Here is a 21,246-nt window from a genome sequence, read left to right on the forward strand (position 1 = left end):
TCTGGTGCACTCTCGCATTTCGTTAGAACTCTTTTGGTTGGTTCTTCCGTTCAAGTTTTTCAATTTTCCACTGTACTACGTGTTATGGTCTGGAATCGGACCATCCCGAATTGATAAGTCTATATCTACACTCTAGAAGTCATGTCACCGCTGCAGTGCTCTTCTAACATCTCCAGAGTTTGTTTGTTAGTGCGTGAAATGTGTAAAGACATTGCAAGGCGTAGCGTTAATCAGACCATGAACAGTATAGGTGACGGGGCGGGTTCATCGTTTTACTGTAGATGGCGTGTATCTACTCGGGTATAGATTGAAGATTTAACCAAACTCAAAACTAACTTAATTTCAAAACTAACTGTAGTGAAACCAAATGTTTCAATTATATTTTGCAAAGAAAATTCGATAATGATCGGATTCGAACAATATTTTAGTGAAAAACCGAAACTATCGGTAAGTTTTCCATGCAAAATCTGGAATTTATACCCGATTAAAGAAGTGAGCTTTTGTGCTTTTTAGCTTACGAGCTTTGGAATCGACAATTTTTTGTTAGGTTAAACATGGCCTATAGAGGATGTACTTTCGAGACCTGAATAATTTTAGGGCTGAAGAAGAATTATCTGCGACTGCGTATGCATTAAAAACACGGAATATTTTGAATAATTTTTCTTAATTTTCGCACATACTCTTTATTTACTGTTTTCTTTCTCTTGTTTACATCTTACAGGTTATTTTTATATTAAAATATTAACGACCTTTATGTTCACGGGAATATTTATTATTTTGTCCAAATATTTCATTTTAATTACAAGATTATCTCAATAATTTTCAATTATGCTCGTGTGTGTATGTATATTGTATGCGTTTTTAATACTTTCGACTCAAGAACACAATCTTGCAGATTTGCTTAAGGGTCATTAAGCAACAGCACCAGCAAAACAAGAAATAAAACAAAAATATATTTCTAAAGTTCCGAGTTTAAATATGCTGAAAGTTCCATTATAGCTGTTCTTCGTGAAATAAGTGAATCTAAACTCCGTCCAATATAACGTTGCAACTCCCGATATTGCACTTTAATATAAAATTGATTGTTGCTAACGAAAAGCTCGGAAGGACTCTACATTGAGGCTATTCATAGGTATTACTAGGTCCTTTCAAGGATCCACATTTTGAATTTTAATTTCTACATTGAAGCCGAATGAAGTTTGAGATATCAGCAATAATGGGTGACAAAGAAAGTGAAATTTGGAATTTGTATTGAAATTTTATTTGTGATCTCATTCGAGGTACAGTTAAACAACTAAAAAGAAGACAGTACGACGGTGTTCTTGCTGTATACCAACCAAAGAGACTGAACGAATGGGACGCAATGTTTCGCAGCAGCATTTTTTTTTTTTTTTTTACAAAAAAGAAAATTTAATTTCTTATTCCTATTTACACAGTAAAAATCATATTCCGAAGTTGAAGCGACGTTGCCTAAATAGGCATTTATATATACGCTGGACACATACAAATTAAATGTCTCGATTACATACAAATGGAAATGCGTACTGGAACTTTGCTGCCAAATTCATTTCATCTCTTTTGGTGTACATACACAATGACAAAGAAAATCGACGATGAAATGGAAATCGGTAAAATGGCTTTGATTACCGTGGATTTTTATAAGAGTAAAAAAATTATAGAAAAGCGAAATTTGTTTAATGTTTTGTTTGTTTTTTTTTTGTTCATTTTCTTTCTTTTAATTTGTAAAATCCATTTTTTATCTTATTACGTAATTTTCTACGTGCCTAATCAAATTTCTTCTTAAAATATTTTTTTTATTATGAAAAATAATTATTAACAGTTAGTAATAGTAGAGTGCTGTAATTTTACATATATAGCCGCTACAGTATCATTGCTTCAATTGCACACACGTTTCATTGAAGTCTGAAATAAAATAACAGAAAAATTAGGTCAATTTATTACAAACAATGACTAACGTAGTCTCATACAGTGAAATATAAATTCACAGAAAATGAAGTAAAATATTGAACAAAAGAAGTAACAGATTCAATGATTCGATGAAATTCCGCACACGGTTTGACCTTTGACCATAAAATTCCCTTTTTATATTTTTGGATATATTTAATTGTATAATTTGAAGCGGGACCCATGGCACCCAAGGTCAAAAGGATACAGAAGGCGTGTTGAAAATGTGATTGGGATGTTAATCGATAGAGATTGGAATTCTGCCTGCTTGGAATTCTGGTACAAAAAAGCTAATTCCTTGGGTGCAAGGGAAATGGGCGGACACTCGTTATGCGAAAAATATTTTCTCAATGGTCTACCTGTAAGAGAGCTGTGTTAGCTCCTTCATACAGACAACGATCGTTTTGAAAATTATTTGAACTCTTACAACGGTTCAAAAGTACAACTCCTTTGTATAAAAATTTCCATACAAATTACTGTTGAATGTTATGTCACTTTGGACAGTTGTACACACTCGTGCTGAAGGTTTTTCAAAATTGCTTTTCTTTATGATTGGTACTACTAATTTAGTAGTCGATATGGCCTTCTACCTGTAAGACCTGTAACTCATGGCGCCCACGACCTTTGGAAAATCGTAATTTTTAAACGTCAAGGAGTGTCTGTCGGCTTTCCTTGCACACAGGTGATCAATTTTTTGTATGCAGAATTCCAGCCTCTATCGACTGAAAGTCCAATCACTTTTATAAGACACAACACACCCTCTGCATCATTGGGTGCCAATGGTCCCGCTGCACCAAATTATACGGTTTAAAATTTAAAAAGATTTTTTAAATTTGGCGATAAATCTATTCGGACTTTTGAATTTTTAGGAAATTTGTGGCATTGGGAAAAGTTTTAATTTTCTTTAAAAATCACGTCATGGTGATCGAGATAAATCACGTATCACCATGTCCGAATTTCTATTCCTCTAGTGAAAGGCCTAATGATTTTTGTAACGAAATCTCGTTAAAATTCTTTATTAAGGACCTGGTGTTTCGAACACGAAACGAAATTTCTCGTCGTATCTCCCGTTGGCTTTCATTTGTTTATCACACAGTCTCTACAGTTTCCTTTCGTCGAATCATTTTCGTGTCATAAGACATTTTCCCAACAACTCACCATATATCTTTGTCATAGTCCGATAGTTCTATGTGAGATCATCAGTTGCATAAATATTAATATGTCCCTGCTGTTGTAATATGAACAGGCGCTTTTCCACAGAATCTTTGTCTACAAAAAATTAATTTCGGTTCATTAATCAACGTTTCACAAAAATTTTCCAATAGTTCAACACTTACACTTAGAAAGTAATAATTTGTCGTGTGGATGACTGTAATTGGAAAGAAAAATTATTTTTGCGTTCAAATAAAAAGCCATAAAAACTGAATTGAATACGGCGACGTTAATATCATAACATATAGCAGCTCTCGGAGTTCATTAAAGTTCACGAGAAAGAGCAATGACACAATAATTATGCGAATGCTTTATCTTACATTTGCGTAAATTTTAATCAACGGGGTAAATGGCTCTTGTTTCGGATTGTGCGGTGGAAATTACTATTCCCGAGGATATGGAACAACAATTTCGAATTTATGCGCTTTCAAGAGCCAATGTTTGATGTTCAACGCCGCATCTCAAACCGACAAATAAATGTTTACCTCACAGTTGAAGCCAAAGAATGCAGAAGGATCTGTGCACTCTGGTAACGATTGAAACAATCTTCGGGATTGCCAAATAACTCATCCAATGCAGCCGACTGACACTGTAAGAATTTAACGAATAAATTAAGGAAAATTCGTTGACAAGAGGTGCATTGGTGTTACCATTTGTATGGCATGATCGTATAGGATCTTATCAGCGGTTATGTTGTAAGCACTTGCTTTTTGCAGCAGACCCGATCCATTTAGTTTCTTCGATTCACCAAGGCTTAACCGATACTTGTTGTTCATAACGGACAGAACTGGAAACGACAGGATTTAAAATTAAATTAAGAAAATTTGTGGTAGCGCCAGCAGACACTCCATTACCGTTTTTGACGGTGTTCGATGGCTTAAGTCGCCCATCTTGGATCTGTTGTGAAGCCAAATTTAATCCAGACGACAGTAGCTGAAGCGTTCTGAAAAAATAAGCAAAATATTAGCGATATGAAAGGACGGGATTCCCGTCAATTCCATACCTGACAAGCAACACTAATCGTTCCGTTCGACTGCAATGCTCTGGTGGATGTGGTGGAGCATCGGCCGACATCAAGGCCGAAAGTGGAGCACATCGAGTATCAGCCACTTCGAGAATGCAATCGGTTAGAGCAAGTACAAAGTTGAGTTTCGCCAGTGTTTCGTTATGGTCACGATCCAAAAGTGTTTCTGCTGGAAGCTCTGGTGCATGAAATGTAATTGGATGATCGTCATTATAAGTCGTCCCACGAAGGAAATTTTGTATGCCGCCAGTTGCACCCATTTCGGGTAATGTGAACGCACGTTGACCGAGTATATTGTGATTGTTGTTGTCCATTATCAATGTGGGACTTCCTAGTGCCGGCAGTTTACTCAATGCACTCGGCAATATAGGCGAACTTGTGTCGGATCTACGCAACGGTGAATGATGGGATGCTGGACTAATTTGCCATACGTTCGGAGGAGGAGGAGTCTCGGATAATGATCCACCGGATGTTGATCGACGCCTTCCGCTTGGCGGTGTTCCAATAGCAAACTGTACGGCAGGCGGCGATATCGAACTAATATCTGTGTTACTATTGCGATGTTCTGATCGTTTCATGCTGATTGGTTGAGATCGGGGAATGGAATTCGTGTGCTGTAATTGTTGAAGAATGCATTAATGAATGGTAGTCCGTGACTAACGACTTCCATTTACCTTGGTCGGTGAGGAAGCTCGTGCTAATCTTCTAGCGCTAGTGGGTACAGGTTTTAGTTCGGAAATTAGCAGTGTACTCGGTCTTGGTGGGCTTGCCTGAGTATTTGAGGGCTGAATGGCTTGTCGACTGAAAAGAGAAATGTTTAAAAATCCGTGTCCACAAGGTATGTGAGTCTAGCTTACTTTCGTTCATAATTAACAACGCCCTGATCGACAGGTATATTCTTTGGTACGAGAACAAAGTCATCAGAATTCTCTGGGCTACTTGATGAACTGTGTATGCTTAATCCTAGATTGACCACCGGTTCTTCTTCAGCTAAAAATTCAAAGAAACAGAATTAACGTTTGTCACTGCAATCATTTCTGAATCGCTTACCAATCGTTTCGTTCTGGATTTGTTGTAACATAGGACTGGCTGTGGTAGGTGGTGTAAATGCCAACGCAGCCGGAGCATCTTTACGAATGGATTTCGTATTTAGTTTAAGATTCAAACATTTTGCAAAATTGTATCCTTACCAGCTGATGGTGGTGGTTTCGCCCTCTGCAAGAATGCATGGCAAAAGAAATTGTCAAACGACATCCGATCTTTTGCGTTTCTGCGTAACAGGCCGATCAGTAAATCACATAATTCTGGGGATGTGGCAGATGGAACTCTGAAATCATGTTCAATTTAGCGAAATGTTACGGGGTAACGAAAGAAACACAAACATACTTTGGTATCAAATTGGCGTGCTTTTCGTAGAAAATTTTGAGTTCTTGTGGAGTCTGTGCCTGGAAAGGAGCTTTTCCCGTTAAACATTGGAAAACTATTGTTCCCAGCGACCATAAATCTGCCTTAGCACAGTATTGCAACGACATAATCACTTCTGGAGCCTAGACGAAGTAAATTAAACCCAATATTCAATTAAACTGAAAATTGTAACGAATTTTCTTGACTTTACCATGTACATTGGTGAACCACATAGTGTAGCTGCCATATTTCCTTCTTGTAAGAACCTTGCAAAGCCAAAATCGGCTATTTTGAGTGTAATTTTCGATGGCGCTGGCAACAGTTTTCCACAATTATGTTGTAAGAGTATATTCTGTTTGGTAAGGGCAATAGAAATAGTTAATGTTCAGTAGTTCGGTCTCTATAATTCTAACACTTTACCTGAGGCTTAAGATCGCGATGAACAATGCCTTTCGCGAAAAGAGCTTTCATTGCACCAGCTAAATTATAACAAAAAAAAATTTATTAACGAATCTGAGGTGAAAAAAGGTTGAATTGGTCGTACCTAATTGAACCAAGAATAACCTAATGGTGTCTTCGCTTAATGTTCCCTTTGCTGCTAAATAGTCCGCTAAGTCACCGCCATTGCAGTACTGAAAGTAGAAATTTATTTTAAATATTTCGGCTACTAGAAATCTACATTTGAAGTTCGGGTAACCCTTAGTCGGTTTATCGTAATGAGTAATACTGAACTGACGGGTTATCACCCATCTTATCTCTTTTCTCTAATTTTCAATAAATACCAGCAATTAGTTTCGGAGCTTATTGACAAATAATCTTCATTCAGATCAAGTCGGATTATTTACAGAAAGCTCAGATATCCCGAAATTACCAAAAATCAATTGCATCGAAGTCTAATCCATTATTTTTTGACATTTTTCAATGTTAAAGAGATTCGGTTGAAATCATTGTACCGACCGGTGTGCGAGCGTAATAAAACGGTCTGGTGTAGCATGATAGCAACTATATCCATTTTAGACGGACAACAAACATACAGATAAACAAAATATCATTACGATTTCGTACGTAGTTTATGGGCAAAAGTTCAAAGTACGAACATTTTAATCGCAGATGGATTTTTATCACTTTTGGCTGAACAATAGCCATATCGTAATGACGAACGAACTTAAAGGGATGGGCAAATTTATGCATAGCATTATTAGAACTTCGAAATGACCATTTTCTAGTCTTTCTGTGTGTTGAAGGTGTTGAGTTGACAACGCAAAACTGATCTCATAAAATGTTTTTCCTTTTTTTTCATCCGGTTTCCCGACGACAATAAATTTTATGAGGTACACTCTACTGAATACACAATTTTCGCAATTAGTGTGTACACTGTAATTGTTCTGTTCATTAAAAAAACGCAGACAAAATTAACATATTCAGGTCGTACAGTACCATAAATATGAGAGTTTATTATTACGTAACGTAAAAGTTATAATGAGCAATTATTTAAATATATAACTCAAATTAATCAAATATATTCACGTCAGCTTCAGACGACAAGAGAGTGCAAGTATGCACTTTAAAATGTAAAAATTAATTAGTCCTGAAGAACTATAAAATAAATTTAAAAAAAAGTTGCTTTGCTTGTATGCCTGGTGTTTAATCAACATAAAGGTTGTTGCTTGAAAGGAATGTTAATTGTGCGAATTCGAACGCTACCTCTTACAAATATCTCTGGGTCATTTTTATTGTTCCATTGAGAGTAAAAATTCAGGCCTTCCACGTTATAATCATCTAAGTATAAAAATCTCTAACGAATAAACACTAATTAGGACTCAATTGATAGTCCTAATATAGTCTTAGTCAACAATTTCAATTTTCAGTTTTATAAAACTATTCATTTTAGTGTCGTGTCATTATCGTTGATCCTGATAAGGCTTTTAGACTGTGTCCTTGAACTAGGAACCACAACTGGTTACCATAGCCTATGGTCCATTTGACTTCGTTTTCACCTTCATTTTTTAAGAGTGATTGCGAAAGAGATCCAAGTAGAAGGATAAAGGAGAACTGACGATTGTATTCCAACTTGGTGTGGGATGCATGAAATGCGCTAAATTTCCACAGAAATATTTTCTCAACAATTGGGAGCCTTGGACAATTTAAATGATGTCGAGTTCAGTTAATTTATTAGCAATGAAAAATTGAATTACTCAAAGTGTTTCTTCTACATTGTTCAAGAAATCGGTCCGATGATTTTCCATTTTCACAGCATCAGTGTCGCACCGACCGTTAATAACAAGATCACTCTGCGAGCTAAGTCGTTTTCGAAAAAAGCGAATAAATTTATAATCTGAATGACATTATACAATACAGGTATGTGAGGCAGCCATAAACATTGAAAGTTCAAGGTGAAAAAAGAAAATTAATTGCAGTATGACACGATTATAAATACACAGACAAAGTACAACAATCGTTATTAATCACACACAGCTCTGAATTTCATCAATGATTAGACAAGTGGATGTCAAAGTCTAATGTTTTTAATAAAGGAATCGTGTATTGTTTACTTAACGCATATGCCATGTAAATTGATGTGACGAAGGTACATTTGTCAACAACAATAATAAAGAATGCTGCGACAAAGTATAATGATTAATGTGATTCCATTTTGGACATAAGAAATTCAAATAGTTTCACGATCAGACAAATTTAAGTTTTTCTAGTTGTTGAATGTCGACAAAACTAGTAAGAAACGTCAATGTAAAATTGACTTTCTTCAGTCCAAAACAATAATCTCAACGATTATTCCAATTATACAAGTAAGGCATTAGAAAATATTGAAAAAATCAAATTTACTATAAATCGTTATAATGCGTATCCTATGACCTATGCATTACTATACATAGTCATATAAACATGTGGCACAATCACATAGAATATTTTCTTCGTTGTAAACTGAATAAATAAATTGAGTTGAGTGGCGAGCAACGTTTTTTTTGTATATTGATTATGAATGAGCTCTGGTATAAATGAGAGTCAGTTTTTGTTTCGAAAGTAAAATGTGTTGAGGTTTTCAGTATATGTTAGTGTTTATAGCACACAGAGCTCATCTACTACACATACTCATCGCTTTTATCTGTGTTTCTTACTGGGTAAATCTCAAACCGACATAATAATCACAGAGAATTCGTATAGGGTGAGACGTTAGAAAAATAGTTTTTGTATTTAATATGAATGGGACATTAGTCTTTCATTCCGGTTCAATGAATAAATTGGAGTGGGACCAATGCTTTTTACGATTCTTAAGCTCTTACTCTCTTATTCTCTTACTGAGCAAAGTATAAGTGATTTCTTTAAGTTCTTTGGGTGAAATGAAAATGAGTTGATTTAAGAAATATCCTCGAATCACTCTGTGTTTGAATCAACAATTATATACGCAATGTTTAACGCTACACATCGACATAGTTCAACACATATACTTGCTCATATACTCATTCATTCACATAAAATTCACCTAAAAAAACATCAAAGCGATGTGGACAGTATGTCACTGCCACACAGAAATAAACAGTTTATTGCGGATTCACATTCATGACTCAATTGCCATTCGATAAGAAACATTAAAAGACGTCGTGCGAGAGTGATATCCATTTAATTGTTGTGAATCTCGCGTCTGTAATTCAAAAGTGTCTAAAACGAATTTTTTAACAAAAAAATTGGATTTTTCAAAATATAAATTTGAATAAACAAACGCCAAATTTGTTATTTGGAACGCACAATATTGTACGGAATGGTGATAACATTGGACGAAACGGAATTGCTTCATTCAAAGTCAAAGTTTTGAATTTTTATTATTATTATATGTGCGGAGGGACTTGTACATTATACAAAGTGGAACTTTTAATTGCAAAACAATCATACTATGAATGAGAGTTCAATTTAAATACTGTGCAGTTTTGTTAGACAAAGACATCATACACGGAGCGTGTGCGATATGAAAGTTCAGTGCTCATTTGTGGCGATAAAATATTGAAATAGCACCAATAAATATGTTTGCAATTTTGTTGCGTAAACAAATGTTTTAGACTCATAAAAAGAAACGTGTGTATTGTTGTCTGTGTCTTAATAAAAAAACAATTCGTACAAGGCATCGTCGTCGGTGTTTTTATTTAAACGTTGTTGTGAAAAAAAAATATCTTCATCTTGCCGTAATAACGTGTGTTACCTAAGTTTTGCCGCTTATATATCGAGCTGTACTCCGTACAATTTTTTTTTTATTTCATGTAAATACCTAGTATAACCATTAAGAGTTTATCTATTGTGAACAAACAATTTTCGATAAGATTTCAATGATAAAATGAAATATATGTGGCGACACTCATTCGAAAAGCGAAAAAACTCAAATTACTATCAGTTGGATAATAACCGTTGAGCACAAATTCAATTGCTAGCTTATAACATAGGCGGTACGCGCTCGACCCGACTATCTATAATTGGTGCGGTTTTATTAAAATAGTGCGTGTGTTTTCTACTTGTACCAAATATGCTGTACAATTGAATGAAGAGACGAAATATATTAACAAATAAATTGTTAATCAAATGAACAGAACATTAAAACGGCATCAGATTCAAAACTTTTTCAAAATGAAAAACCTAATTGTAAATGGATTATTCATCGTACTTATATGTTCCCTATCAACGAGGTATAGTACACAAATTAATATTGCAAATTTCAATCAATCTAAATTCGAATTCTGTCTCGACAAAAAAACCGTAAAGATTTCGTACAAGGGACAGACGGAAAAAAACCCATATATTGAAGAAACTGAAAAACCATTTTTACAACAGATGTGAGGTAACATGATCGAACGGTTGTGTTGTTCGAAAGTGTAATAAATCGAGAACGTAACTTGACAATACAGAAAACGAGTTTAAAATTCGAAGAAAAGAATTATGAAAAGACGTTCTCTACCACAGTCTTTATTGTGCTCAGTTTTTTCGCATGTAGAAATTAAGATTTACCATTGAAATCGCGACCTTAATTATATTCGTCATTGTCGAAGGAAACCTTTACGAAATTTATTTTTTATAGTTACACAATCGCCTTACGAAATTCGCTCGAATCTGTGTGAGCGGAAAAAAAGGACAAACTTTTCTGAAATTCCCATGAGTACAACTGCGAATAAGTTGTACGAAAAAATTCCGCAACTAAAGCACCGACCAATTACGAATCATAATGCGAAATCCTGACTCATTTGCATAAACCACTCTGATTGCTATGCGTAGTCTTCTAATATTTGCATTTTTGTTTAGTAAACCAATTGTTTAAAAAGACTTCAACAACAAACATCAGCTATTTTGAAGAAAAATGATAATGGAATTATCATTCTGTAAACAGTTGAAAATCGACACACACAAAAAAAACTGAATGCCTAAGATGATGTAACTCTAGACAAATAATGTGGGGGTCCATTCACAAAGTTAGTACACTCCTAAGGGGACAGGGGGTGTCCGACAGAAGCATACGATGTAATGCATTTTCTAAATTTTATCAATACATTTTGGTAGAGAAGAAGGGGCGTCTGAAATTCGAGCGTACTTTGTGAATTGCCCCCAATATAAACATTCATTAAAACGATGACGTTAAGTATCGTGTAAAAATTAATTAAAATCATCGACAGATTTGCTGAATTAATTTTTTTTAATTGTTCAATTCATTTTTGATGTAAGAAACGAAATACCTATGACCTTTTCGAAAGAATTGAATACACCACACTCCACTGTAAAATGTGTATGGATAAGGTGAAGGTAGTACACGTTAAAAACTCTCCACGGTCTGTACGAAATGTACAACTAAAATTTCCCCACGCAGGAATCAGATTCATTGTAGAAACTCGACTCTGACATTGCCGATTTTAAGTAGAGCAATTATATTTAGTGAGAACTTAGATTTAAATATTTAGGTAAACGAACCGACGGAAATCGTAACATCCATGACCTATGAACACAGAATTCGGCAAAATTATACTGTAAAGTAGAACGACACGCTTAAAAATAACTTTCTGTACCGAATGTTTCGTTTAAAGGAATCATTCCGATTGATTTATCGGCTTACATGTTTCTATCAATTCGAAAATAGTGTAATCTGAGCAGATTCTACTCGCATATCCATTTAGTATTTATTTTTGTTGACCAATCAACTAAAATGCGCCACGAATCGCATAAAAGCAAAACACACCCTCGCAGTGTGAACAAATTTTATTTTTAGTTCCAGCACTTTAGTCTAAAAATATAAAACTTTATGCTTATATTGCATGACTTGCAAGGTTTTATTGGCGAATTAATGTAGCAATTCCTTTTCTGTTCGGTTCTCATTCAATTAATGTCTACAGACATTGTTGTCTCGTGGACAAGATCTCAGTGTCAAGTTGACTATTTATCTAAAAAAATTTCAATAATCACACGAAAAAGGGATTTTTCTCTCGACTTACGTAAAATAAAAATTTATTTTATTTTTGGCGTTTGTCGAGTTTGCAACCTGAACCTGTAAGTCTTTACAGAGAACCACATATAGTCGGTATCATGGGTCATGACATTTCACTATCATACTCTGTGGTCGTATGAGTAAATGATAACTACGTAAGAGTAGAGCTCTACAATCGAAGAGAAATATTAGATTACGTTTTTATTTGAAACTTCTTATTTTGCCTAGTGTGGCTTTCGCAGCTCGAGCCGACGCAACACTAAGTACCGGAAAATGAGTCAATATTGTATTGATATGAGCGTTAAAACTCACTTCGGGGCTTACGTAATTGTTTGGAACTTTGTATTTTGCCTTGTGTGGTTGTAATTCCTCGCCTTCGGCTCGAGCCACACTTGGCAAAATTATTATTCCAAAAATTCCAATGACGCAATTTACGATTTCTCGTTTTTTTTAGTGATAACGAAAATGGTTAATCTCACACCTAAATCATAAAAATGTAATTATGAAGCTGAGCATTCTAAGTCATCCCACAATCAAGTCCTACATTTTTATTTTATTCTAAAGAGTGGCATTCCATAAAACTCCACTGAAAACGTTTTTGCAATTCAAAAGCTGGTGTCCAACTGTTCAAGCAACAAATATGTAATAGTATTACGCCATGCGCGACCGGTTAAATTTCGATACAACCGAATAAAAATGCGACAGCAATTTTCAGAAAATGTGCTCACATAATATACACCGATTCAAAAAAATTCATCGTAATTGAACAGAAAAAGAAACAATAAAACGTGTAATTCCGAAAAATGTACATTACTTTCACAGGTAATGAGTTACGAATGCATGTGTAATTCACCACGAAAAAAGAATTGAAATCATGACATCAAAAATTATAAATAATTGAATGGGTATCATCGATTCCTGATAACCGAACATGATAAGCATAAACGTAAAAGCTTCGGAAAAAAAAACATCGAGGAAAATTTTTGATTAATTCTGTTGATGTTGAATGCCTGATAAGATACGCATTATTGTTGGCAATTAACAAATTTAGAGTCAGGACTGCAATAATGATATCATAAAACATTGTCTTCGTACCTACACGGTTCAAATTTCAAACATTTGAACAAACGTTATTTACTTTTCAGAGGAATTCAACATTGTTAATGTTTGTGTTTCAACGGAAAATAAATACTCTTCTACAGATGGTACGTAGTCTGAGCTTTCCAGTCACCGTCACTCCGGTACCTAGTTAATGCCAATTTCTGAGTATTTTTTTTAGAATGATTAGAATAAATACGTGGAACCAATTTTACTTCTGAATACTTTTCAGTTGTGCAAACATAAATTTTAGCCATTCATTTTGTCATGGAAAAATATTGTCGATTCTAATCGATTTCAATTTTCAGATTGAGCCAAGCATCCCCCAGTGACGACGACTATGATGATTACACTGTCGACGAAGATTATTATGTTTACGACGACGACCCGCCCACCGAGAAAAGTCAAGAGGACGAAATGGCTACGGAAAATAGCTACGTGGAGGCAACAGTGGCCACACAAATTAATGCTGGCGGTCACAATGTCACAGACGTGAAGATTTCATCAATAGCTGCTGTTCATGAAGACGAAAAAACCGAATCTGTGCTTGGTGTTTTCATTGCCGACACCGGTTAGACAAATTTTGCTAAGATATTCGAAGGAAATGTAATTTTCGGAATTGTCTATTTTACAGACGTTCCTGAAGACTCAAATTGTCCCAGATTCTGCAGCTGTGACGAGCAATACCAGTTTATTGATTGTTCAAATCGAAGCCTATCCGAAATACCAAAAAATCTACCAAACACGACACTGCACATAAACCTAGCGCATAATTCTATTAAGGAAATACAGGAAAATGATCTCAGTAATTTGACTGTTGTAAGACAGATCATACTGAAAAACAATAGCATTCAGAACGTCAATCAAAACGTAAGAACAACGGGATGATCTTGGTCGCGAACATTTCTTTTTAACACGGTTTTGTTTGCAGATGTTCCAGTCGCTTCATCGACTCGACGATCTCGACTTATCATCTAATAATATATCGGAAATCGATCCGGATCTCTTTCTACACGCACAAAGCTTGTCATCGTTAACATTAGACAGCAATCCGGTATCGTTCAAAGCAAATCATTCGTTTTTGAATTTACCGGGATTGGAGGTACTGAATTTGGTGGACTGTAACATAACCGAATTTTACGATCAAACGTTTACAAATTTGAGTGGACTGACAGGGCTAAATTTAGCCAACAATTCCTTTGCTACGGTAAGAGATGGTATTTACGGCAACGATTTTAATTCCTTTGTTTTAATTTGCTTGAAATTTTAAAGGACATGAATGTAGTTGCCTTTTACCCCCTAGTTTCACTGTTGAAACTCAAACTTCCGCATGTCTCCAGAAACGAAACATACGAACTATGCGAGAAGATACAAGCTATTGATGTCATCAGCTTTGATATGTACAACATTAGCTGCTATGAGCTGGTATCTGGTTCAACTTATGACGAAAGCACAATTACACATGCTCCGCCAACGGTGCATGTCGAAAGTACGTTATCACAAAATACAAGTTGAAAAACTAACCTCGTGAGCACAATCTTCAATTTTAGTCACCACAACACCGATGCCAACGACCAGCACAATGCAAATATCAGTACAGGAAGTGACGGAGGCCACAACAAAGGCCACCAAACAAAACGTCACTGAGAAAAGTCCGAGAGTGAATACCCACGAAACAATAACAAATACCGAAGCACGAAATACCACCAATGGGGACGATGTTAAGTCACAAGAACTGGAAAAATCGACACAGTCGATGAAGACGATATTGATAGGTTTGTCAAGAGAATGCATTGTTCCGTCAAAACGAAAATGTTCTAAACTCTCATGGTTTTCAGCTTCAATAGTCATTGCAGTTATTGGACTCGCAATTGGTCTGGTCTGTCGCAAAGATGTGTTCGGTGTGAAGACGAAACTATGTCGTACACAACGACCGGAACCCCCAACCATTCCCGAACAAGTGCCACTGAACAAAGTGTAGTTCCTCTTGTCCATGCGTTTTTTTGCACCTTACTCAGAAAAGGTGCATGTCGCGGATGTAGTTAGTGAGTCAAACGTTAACCTTTCAGAAACGGCTAACCATTTCTTATCGACAAATGAATTAAAAGAATTTGTGTTAATCAATGCTGTGTATGCAGAGGAAGTCACAGATATAGTGATCATAATGCGGTACGAATGTCGTTTCTAAAAGGTTAAAAGTATGGGATCGGAAGTACGAAATAATCTCACACTCGACTGCTTGCCGCCAATATAATTAGTCAATGTAGAAACGAAAAGAAAAATTTTCGGTTTAAGTTGCCGAACGAGTCGAAAACGCATGGAGGCTAGCAATGGCAATCATTTTACTAAGGCTGTAGTCATGTATTTCATAAGGCGTATTTAAAGCTTGATGCATATTTTAAGAAGTTTTTAGTGGATTTAAGTTAGGAAAATGGTCAGTGTTATAAAATGGAAATTAAATAAACAAAGAAAAAAAAATCACCTCGCCGCAGTGATGAGCCACATCACATGGGGGATAATGTTGAAATATGTGTAAATTGAACATAATAAAACGAAAAACAACCAGCCCTACCGAATTTTATCATAAATTGCCAATTGAAATCCAATATCAGGATATGGAGAGATGTCTTGTCGGTGTTAGGGAATCTCGCGCCGCATCATTCACAATAACTCACAAAGTGACATCTTCCTTATACAAAATGTGTCAAAATGTGAATTATTGTGAATGACGCGGCGCGAGATTCCTAGCAACCGTCTTGTCAGACGAAGGCATCCTATCGATATGCTTTTAAATTTTTGTTTCCCCATACAATATGGTGGGATTTTCTGTGTACACGTACATCCGAGGCATACAAACTATTCGAATATACTTCAGGAAGCAGGAAGGTCCTTTATTGAGATAAGACTTCCTTTCTAAAAATCATGGTCCAATAGGCTCATCTTCCAAATCTACAACTCTATCGACAACACTTGTAATAAACCAGCAGTTGAACGGTGTGGTTTGAACTGAAGATACCTCTCAGACAAGACCTTTTCGTGGGAAAGTCAAATCTAACTGTTAGTTCGTGACTACATCTACTATCTATTCAAATTCACTCATGACATGTCAACAACAGTAAATATCGTGTCTTTTGGAACAGATTCATAATGCCATGGTCTTGTGAACATGGTTTGCGCCTTATGCATATTTAACTCCGAAAAAATCGATTAATGCATGACCATTCATTACTAATGGGTTTTAGCGGGCTGAGGTTGATACATGCTATTAAAAAGCGATTTAAGCGAGATTTAACCGTCTCGATTTCATCGACGAAACAATGTATGACTTAAAGTGACGGAGTAAGGTTTGAAGATACAAATTAGACCAATAAAATTCTTCCACAAAATAAAATCAAACATTACTCACCTCCATAACCAGATAAACATTTGCAACGGTCTCTTTGCAATCCAACAATGCCACAACGTTTTCATGGTGTAATTCTGTGAGCTCTTTCAAAATTTTAATTTCTTTTCCGAGTAAGTTTTGAGATTTTGCCAGGCTCTTTTTCGTTATGCTCTTGATAGCAACCGGATGATTTGTTTTCTAAAACAGAAATGAGTTAAAAGTTAATAAAATTGAATTGGAACTAGTTTCTAGATTGTTTACGGCTTGACACGCTAACGATTCATGTGTCATAGGCGTATCAGAACAAGAAAAGTGATAGAAAATAGATTATTATGTGGTGTGTTGTTGATAGCCCATTTAAGTCAATCAGTCACAGATCATTCAGCACAGACATGCATCGAGAATAATGCAGTATAACTGTACCGTTCCAACCCTAATGTATAATAGATCTACAGTTTCTTTATGGGAAATTTACTCGAGGGACGCAAAGGCGAAATCGGTACTAGTTTGATAAATAGATTGGTAAAAAAATGAAAATAACGGTCAACCATACAAACCAATCGATCGGTTATTACCGTCACATTCTTTATTGGCACTTAAGGTGCAAGCTCGTAGCACCATTTAGCAAAGATCACGATAGGTCAAAAATATATTTTAAAAAAATTAGAGACAGTACAACTCGTGATACTCATTTTTAGACCCGTACGAAGTACTGGGGTCTTATGGGTTTACGCATACGTTTGTAACACGTCGAATTGGACTCCCTGGGGGGAATTGGACTCCCTGGTAAGGGGAAACCTATTGTGGTTGTCTAGAGATGCCAAATCCGCGAAAAAAAAATGTCCGTCTGTCCATCTGTCCGTCTGTCTGCACGATAACTTGAGTAAAACGCATCCGATTTTGAAAATTCTTTTTTTTCCCGTTTGGTAATGTCAAAAGACAGGCTAAGTTCGAAGATGAGTGATTTTGGATCGACCCCTCCCGAGCTGTGGCCCAATAAGGGCTTTACGGTTTTTCGAAGATATCTCCGGACATTTAAACGTTCAACTTGTAAGTGATACGTCAAATAAAAGGTATTTACAATACCGATCGACAAAAAAAAAGTTTATGGAAATCGGATGACCGACTCGTGAGTTAGACCCCTTGGTGTGGAACAGGCACAGGGCGGCAAGCAGTTTTTGCTTGTAGGTCGGCCACATTTGAACATATTTCGTCTGTTTTAGCTTTATTAGATAGGTATTGACCGTACCAATCAGGGAAAATTTTTTTTATGAAATTATGTTCTCCGGAGCGTGAGCTAGGTCTCTTGGAGTGAGCTCTTATCTGGCTACTCGGAAGTACAGTGAACGTGGTGTATTTTGACAATATCTCGAGTAAATTTTGACCGAATTTCATTAATTTTTTTTTGTTTGAAAAATACCTAAGGTATTAACGAATGTAAAGCGTCGGTACTATTTCCGGTCTCCTAACAAAATGGCTGCCGGCGGCCATATTGGATTTTAGTAAAATAGAAATATCTTGGGAAAAATGATACTTAGAGAGTTTCTGTTAACATGGAAATAATTTGTTATGTGTGTGGGGTTTCAGGGATTCCATATACGGACATCTATATATACCTATATACAGCTATATACAGGCATATAGAGCTATATAATAGCATATATTTATCTGTGAAATGTTTATTTATAGTGAAATATAGGTAAATATAGCGGTATATAGCTGTTTAAATAGGAATTTATGAAATTTGTCTTCTTACGGGGCTGTCTATATTGCCTCCGGCAATTTAGTTGTATATGATAACAAGGCAAAGAGTGGATAATGTAAGTGTTTTAAAGGGAGAATAGTTTTTCAGCAGAGAAGAAAATGAAGTAAGAGAAATGAAGAGTTTCACATTAAAGGCTTTTGATACGAATAGGTGTTTCGTACGGGTCGGCGTTAGCTATGTTTCATAGAAAAGTGACGTCTACAGTGTGGTTCAAGTGCCAATACGCACAATAAAAGCGGGAATTGAAATAAAGCGGTAAATTGGGATACCGAGAAATCAAGCCTTTGCTGAACAAAGCACCGGGAAATGTATGGACCTAGAAGTCAGTTTTACATTTTTGGTTACCAGGAAATTTTGACTTTGTTACCGAGAAGAAAACCATGCCTGATCAAAAGTGAGTCTCATCGAGCATGAATCTGTTATCTGAACATAATATTGGAACCAGTGAAGAATTAAAGACATTAAGAATTAAAGACATTAAAGATATAGTGGAATGACCTTACAGCAGGACTGGGTCGAACTGGTACCCAAAACCCCTTAGGGCATTTAATGACGAAAAATTACGAAATGCCCTTCGTTCATCAAAAATAACAACTACAGCTTACTACCAACAATTTAAGAAAAATTTCTCGTGTTTATTTGCACATTTATCTTTGTCCATCTCGGAGGAATATAAAATTCAGGTAAATCCACTTCGATATACCCAACATCTCACACGCAGGTATACTGCAGTTTTTATGTTTACGTGCAAGGTACGAATTTCGTTTTGTTATTCAATTTCTTCAAACCTTCCAGCATTTGGTTGATATATTTCCGTTTCAAATATGCTAATTTTCTGTCGTATTTCGGACTAGAATTTAGGAATATTTTTTTCCTTGTTGATGGATACAATGAACTCTTATGAAACTGTAGCGATATAACGAAACCGAAACATGGTGTATTGCAAAAATATGCAAATTTCTGAACCATTCGGAGATGCTTTTTTTTCATAAAGTACAATCTTTAAATCATTTTTTTTGACTATATTGTGCTATACACCGGTTTTCAACAAAAAGATTGATTATCGTTGAAAAACGAAGGCTAAACTCGAGACGATGTGAATGTGAGTGTGCACGTTACTAATATGACGGTAAGATTGTGCTAAAGAAATAGATTAGAAAATTAGGGATGGTAAGTTAAATTTGTTGACCTGAGACGAGATCAGAGGAACTGATTCATATTGCTGTTATGAACGAGGAAGTGTTTGCTGTCAGCGTCCTGACATCTGCTAAGCTACATACATGTACCGTTCTCTATTTTTCTGTATAAACCAACAGTTTAACACTGGTTTCTTAATTAATTATCGTCAGTGTTCTTTAAAGTACATTTTCAATTAGCATCTCGATAAATGAAATTCATATTTTCCAACGTCGTGTCCTCTTTATCACGTTCCGCTAATATAATCTATTAAAATTGAATCTTTCCAACAATGTAGCACAATAATGCAAACAATAGATTGTATGGAATGGCTTTGATTTGATGAGTTTTCAACGCATTATCATTTCCGAATGGCGATAAACGACAGTGTGCTGGTAATTGATATCGCTTCTAGGTTCATTGATTTATTTCGCTTCTATGTAAAACTGTTTTCTATAGAGTGAAGGAGATACGACATTCAACATTCAACCAAAAGAAATGCGGTTTTGTTGGATAATGAAACCAACATATGTATATAGCAGACAACTACGATACACACGGGAGATAATAAAGAAATAAATTAACATTCAAAATAAACATCATCTGGTGCTGACGTTCGCGAAGATTTCGCACGATAAGTGAAATTACGATTTGACTGATTAACACCGTGTATTCACGTAAACAATGAACAACAAAAAAAAACAATTGATAAATACGTAAAAAGAAGTTGTACGTAAATGAGCATTCTTACCTTGCGATTACGCCCTTTGAACACAACAGCAAACGCTCCATGTCCAATTAAATCCTTGCTATTATACTCATAATCTCCGATTATATTTACATCCATATTGATGCATTCACCACTAACTGTTTCCTATTTCACTGAATGAACTCAATTTATGCGAAAATTTATTGAAAATAATAATAAAAACACACTTTTACGTTCTTTAGTACACCACCGTCGCAAACCGAATTCTTATGAAGATTAATACTCCAAGTTACTTATTATTCCACAAAGAATCAATATTTTATCACAAACGAAAAATCCTTTTTTTTATTGTTCATCTAACAACAGATCCGACGGAATTATCATTTAAATTTTGTGCAGCACATTTTCTAAATCTATATTCACGTTTGTGGAACGACAGTAATTATTAAATGAACTAATTTTCGCTTTTATTTATGAGTTATGAGTTTGTAAAAATATTTAGCAGTCAAATAAATTGAATCGTAGTTTGACATATTTCACCACACTCTCTGCCACTCGTGGTGAGCTTACATGTTGGAGTTCGTTCAAGTATACGATTGATTGAATGTTGAATATTATTTCTAGATAATGGTCAGCACTGCAGTGTTTAAGTGAACGGTAGTGGTAGTGGAAACATTTTGAACAGAAAACATCTATGACTAAAATTAAATGCGTCTCATTATTTAACAAATGTCTATACGACGAAACCTCAGAAAAATAGAAATGCAAAGTGACATAGCCGTGAAGTATCGCCATACTCAAATTGCCAAGTTTTTATTTTTTGACGATTTTTTTTTGACAATTCATCAAATCGCCAGAATGTGAAGGCACGCCAAGAAAAATTGCCGAAGTGTGAAGAAACGCCATAAAGACAAATTTTCAATTCTTTATGTTTCTTGGAGTTTCTTCACTCTTTGGCAATATTTCTTGGCGTTTCTTCACATTCTGGCGATTTTTCTTATTGATTTTACAAATCAACCATAATGATGAATTGCCAAGA

At 35.5% G+C, this 21,246-nt stretch overlaps 2 protein-coding genes and 1 long non-coding RNA gene across 3 annotated transcripts in view; 2 read left to right on the top strand and 1 right to left on the bottom strand.

The window, feature by feature from the left end:
- LOC119066394 overlaps window positions 1-2,503 on the top strand; it is a 24,835-nt gene extending 22,332 nt beyond the window's left edge. Inside the window, exon 3 of the long non-coding RNA XR_005085741.1 lies at window positions 2,491-2,503. This is a non-coding gene — a long non-coding RNA (uncharacterized LOC119066394). The remainder of the gene's footprint in view (window positions 1-2,490) is intronic.
- LOC119066387 (serine/threonine-protein kinase ULK2) lies at window positions 1,710-20,751 on the bottom strand. Its single transcript, XM_037168820.1, has 17 exons — window positions 20,250-20,751; window positions 16,579-16,755; window positions 6,150-6,237; window positions 6,026-6,084; window positions 5,817-5,957; window positions 5,588-5,748; window positions 5,392-5,528; window positions 5,252-5,329; window positions 5,059-5,191; window positions 4,876-5,002; window positions 4,181-4,815; window positions 4,032-4,120; window positions 3,828-3,964; window positions 3,663-3,766; window positions 3,303-3,334; window positions 3,124-3,234; window positions 1,710-1,923 (listed from the first exon to the last, which is right to left on the bottom strand). The coding sequence occupies exons 1-16, from the start codon at window positions 20,343-20,345 to the stop codon at window positions 3,152-3,154; spliced, it is 2,277 nt and encodes a 758-aa protein (XP_037024715.1). The 5' UTR covers window positions 20,346-20,751; the 3' UTR covers window positions 1,710-1,923; window positions 3,124-3,151.
- Window positions 9,152-15,739, top strand: LOC119066389 (oligodendrocyte-myelin glycoprotein). The gene is made up of 7 exons (XM_037168822.1): window positions 9,152-10,293; window positions 13,481-13,743; window positions 13,807-14,042; window positions 14,104-14,379; window positions 14,445-14,661; window positions 14,723-14,947; window positions 15,011-15,739. The coding sequence occupies exons 1-7, from the start codon at window positions 10,190-10,192 to the stop codon at window positions 15,151-15,153; spliced, it is 1,464 nt and encodes a 487-aa protein (XP_037024717.1). The 5' UTR covers window positions 9,152-10,189; the 3' UTR covers window positions 15,154-15,739.
- Window positions 20,752-21,246: the final 495 nt, after the last annotated feature.

Source organism: Bradysia coprophila, chromosome IV, assembly GCF_014529535.1.
Source record: "Bradysia coprophila strain Holo2 chromosome IV, BU_Bcop_v1, whole genome shotgun sequence".
NCBI lineage: Eukaryota > Metazoa > Arthropoda > Insecta > Diptera > Sciaridae > Bradysia > Bradysia coprophila.